The following is a 2,500-nucleotide window of genomic DNA, read 5'->3' on the forward strand; positions in this document are numbered from 1 at the left end:
TGAAACTGGTGCATCCTTACATCATATTCATGCTACAAAGCAACACCCGGAATGCCACCACTGTAGTCTCAGCCTGAAATACTGTATCTATCTTACAAAACAGTCACGGTTCCTGCAATTCAGCGGAACCACAGAACAAGTCCTCATTCGGGAACTCTCCTTAAGAAAACTCTGGAGCTACAGCAGAAACATGGTTTGCCAGGTTATCACACCACAAGTTCGTTTCACCGTTTCATCAATTTCAGTGTTACCTTTCAGAGTGGGCATGCGGTGTGTGAGCTCCACCTCCTTGCCACTGGCATCGACGGTTCTCCCGAGCTCGTCCAGAATGAGCGGCGTCGGCTTTGTGACCTCACGGGCCTCCACTTTGCTGTAAAAGCACAAACACACATGGCACATAGCGTGAGCACAAACAATGAACAGCAACAGAGAGAGAAATTGGGACCCTAGTGACAGATCACATGTGCTAACGGTGTTAGAACAATGTAGGTGCATGTAAGACTTACATTAAGAATAAATATTACATTATTATAAATCTTAAAACAAGTGCTCTCAGCAGCTCCTTTATCTAAGTACACTCACGGTGGTGCGATGCCCATGGCATGCAGGTTAGCAAGTGCCACAAGGTTGTGTGGTCCCGCATTGTTCATGGTCCCCAGGATGCCCGGCTTCATGGCCAGAGTGGACTGGATCTTGGCCTGGAGCTCGGCAGCTTTGCGTGCCTTCTCGATGGCGTCGTTCATGAAGCTGGCAGCCTGTGAGGGGGCAATGGACTGAGCTGGGCCTGGAGCAGGAGGCAGGAGAGGGCGCATGCTGGGCGCTGCAGGCTGGGGGGTAGCCAGGGGCAGTCTGGGCTAGAGAGTAAAAACTAGAGTTACATTTAATTCCATACAGTAGGCAAGTGAAGTGGTTCATGAAGTCATTAAACACATGACTGTCACATGAAGAGAACTGACAAGAATTTAGATCTTATTATTTAAATACACCCCAGTTCATTGAAATCATTACCTGAGTGATACTGAGCTGCTTCTTCCTCTCTTCAATCTGGCGTGTGGCTGCTTCCATCATCTGCTTTATCTGCAGGAGAAACGGGTCATTTGTGATTTGTTAAGAAATAGTTTTAAAAAAAACGAAACAACAACAACAAAAAAAACAAAACAAAACAAAACAAAAAAAACCCCCACAATTACGCTACCTTTTCAGTCCACATTTCAGTTGCTCGAGTCAGAATAAAAGCATGAACGAGGATGAGAAACTTCTACAATGATCATGCATTAACAGTGTGAGAAAGGGCTACGTATCAATAATAAAAAAAAAATTAATGAAAAAATTCTCGCAGAAAGACCTCTTTCAGAAGGGTCAGTTCATACGGTTCACCTACACAAATGTCAACCACTCACTATATATATTTTGAATAGTTAGGAATGGGCTATGGTCTCAAATTCATGTCAAGTTATTTCCCATCAGCCAGATGATAATGACATCACATCACCAAAAATAAAAATAAATGTTTTTTTTTCTTCATACTGCACTTTTATCTATCTTCATCCATCTCAGAGAATATACATTGTCATTCTACACACATCATGCTATATTCTGCAGTGTGTCCTTATATATAAGCAGCACATGAGTGATATTTCACCCTAGTGTACCAGCACACGCTATGGAGTCAGTTATGAATGAGTGAAAACCTCATTAGATTAATAAGTACTATAAGACAGCATAATGCATGTTTAGAACAAATTTCAGTGATAACTCATACTAGTGCTGCCGCTTTTAATGACAGTATAGCTACAACCTAGACACGTGCCAATAATTGGTTATATGATATTCTGCAATATTCCTGATGCACTATGTCATCAGTGGCACTTCTGCGCTGTGCAGGCATGCTGAAGAATCTGCCTTGACGTGGCAAAATACCTTCATGCATTCGGAAACTCCTAATCCTGTGAGGATAATGTTTTGGTTATTAAACGTGGGCAGCTGAGCTGGTCTCCAGACACAGTGCTCCTTAATTGTCCCAAATAAGAAGTTGACATTTTGACCAAATTTGCAGGTATACAGGGCATGCTGCATGACAAAGTTAAGGCTTTTATATTGATGTGAACATTAAATCAAACACTGGGACACACCTGCATCTTGGTGAGCATGCCAGGACTTTCTGCAGGAGGTCCGGGAAGAACTTCTGGCTCTTCAACCTCCTCGAATCGGGGGACTCTCTTCCGCTTCGCTGCAGTTTCGCCACCCTCTAGATCTTTCTGCGCCTCCACCTCGTCGCCAAACACGTCCTGTAGAGAGACGATGAGTGAGCTAGCTGGCTTTAGTGTTTCAGGAGGGACATTTTTATGCTGTAAATATGTGATGTCAACTGACAACATGGGTCTTGCAAGTGCATTAAGGTCAAAAGCTGTTTTAATACAGCCTTTTGATGTTACACAACGAAGCAGAAACTCAGAGTCTTGAAGTTGCTATTTTAAAAAACAAACAAAAAACAAAAACA

General features: G+C 42.9%; 1 protein-coding gene across 2 annotated transcripts in view; it reads right to left on the reverse strand.

Annotated features, from left to right (window-relative positions):
• The window catches only part of prpf3 (PRP3 pre-mRNA processing factor 3 homolog (yeast)), a 12,994-nt gene that overhangs the window by 8,309 nt on the left and 2,185 nt on the right, over positions 1 to 2,500 (reverse strand). For both annotated transcript variants that reach the window (XM_034306988.2, XM_034306986.2), the window contains exons 4-7: positions 2,133 to 2,288; positions 1,009 to 1,077; positions 583 to 854; positions 252 to 370 (exon numbers count right to left, since the gene is read on the reverse strand). In XM_034306988.2, coding sequence (XP_034162879.1) covers positions 252 to 370; positions 583 to 854; positions 1,009 to 1,077; positions 2,133 to 2,288 — 616 coding nt within the window. The remainder of the gene's footprint in view (positions 1 to 251; positions 371 to 582; positions 855 to 1,008; positions 1,078 to 2,132; positions 2,289 to 2,500) is intronic.

The sequence above is a fragment of the Pangasianodon hypophthalmus genome, chromosome 1 (genome assembly GCF_027358585.1).
Source record: "Pangasianodon hypophthalmus isolate fPanHyp1 chromosome 1, fPanHyp1.pri, whole genome shotgun sequence".
NCBI lineage: Eukaryota > Metazoa > Chordata > Actinopteri > Siluriformes > Pangasiidae > Pangasianodon > Pangasianodon hypophthalmus.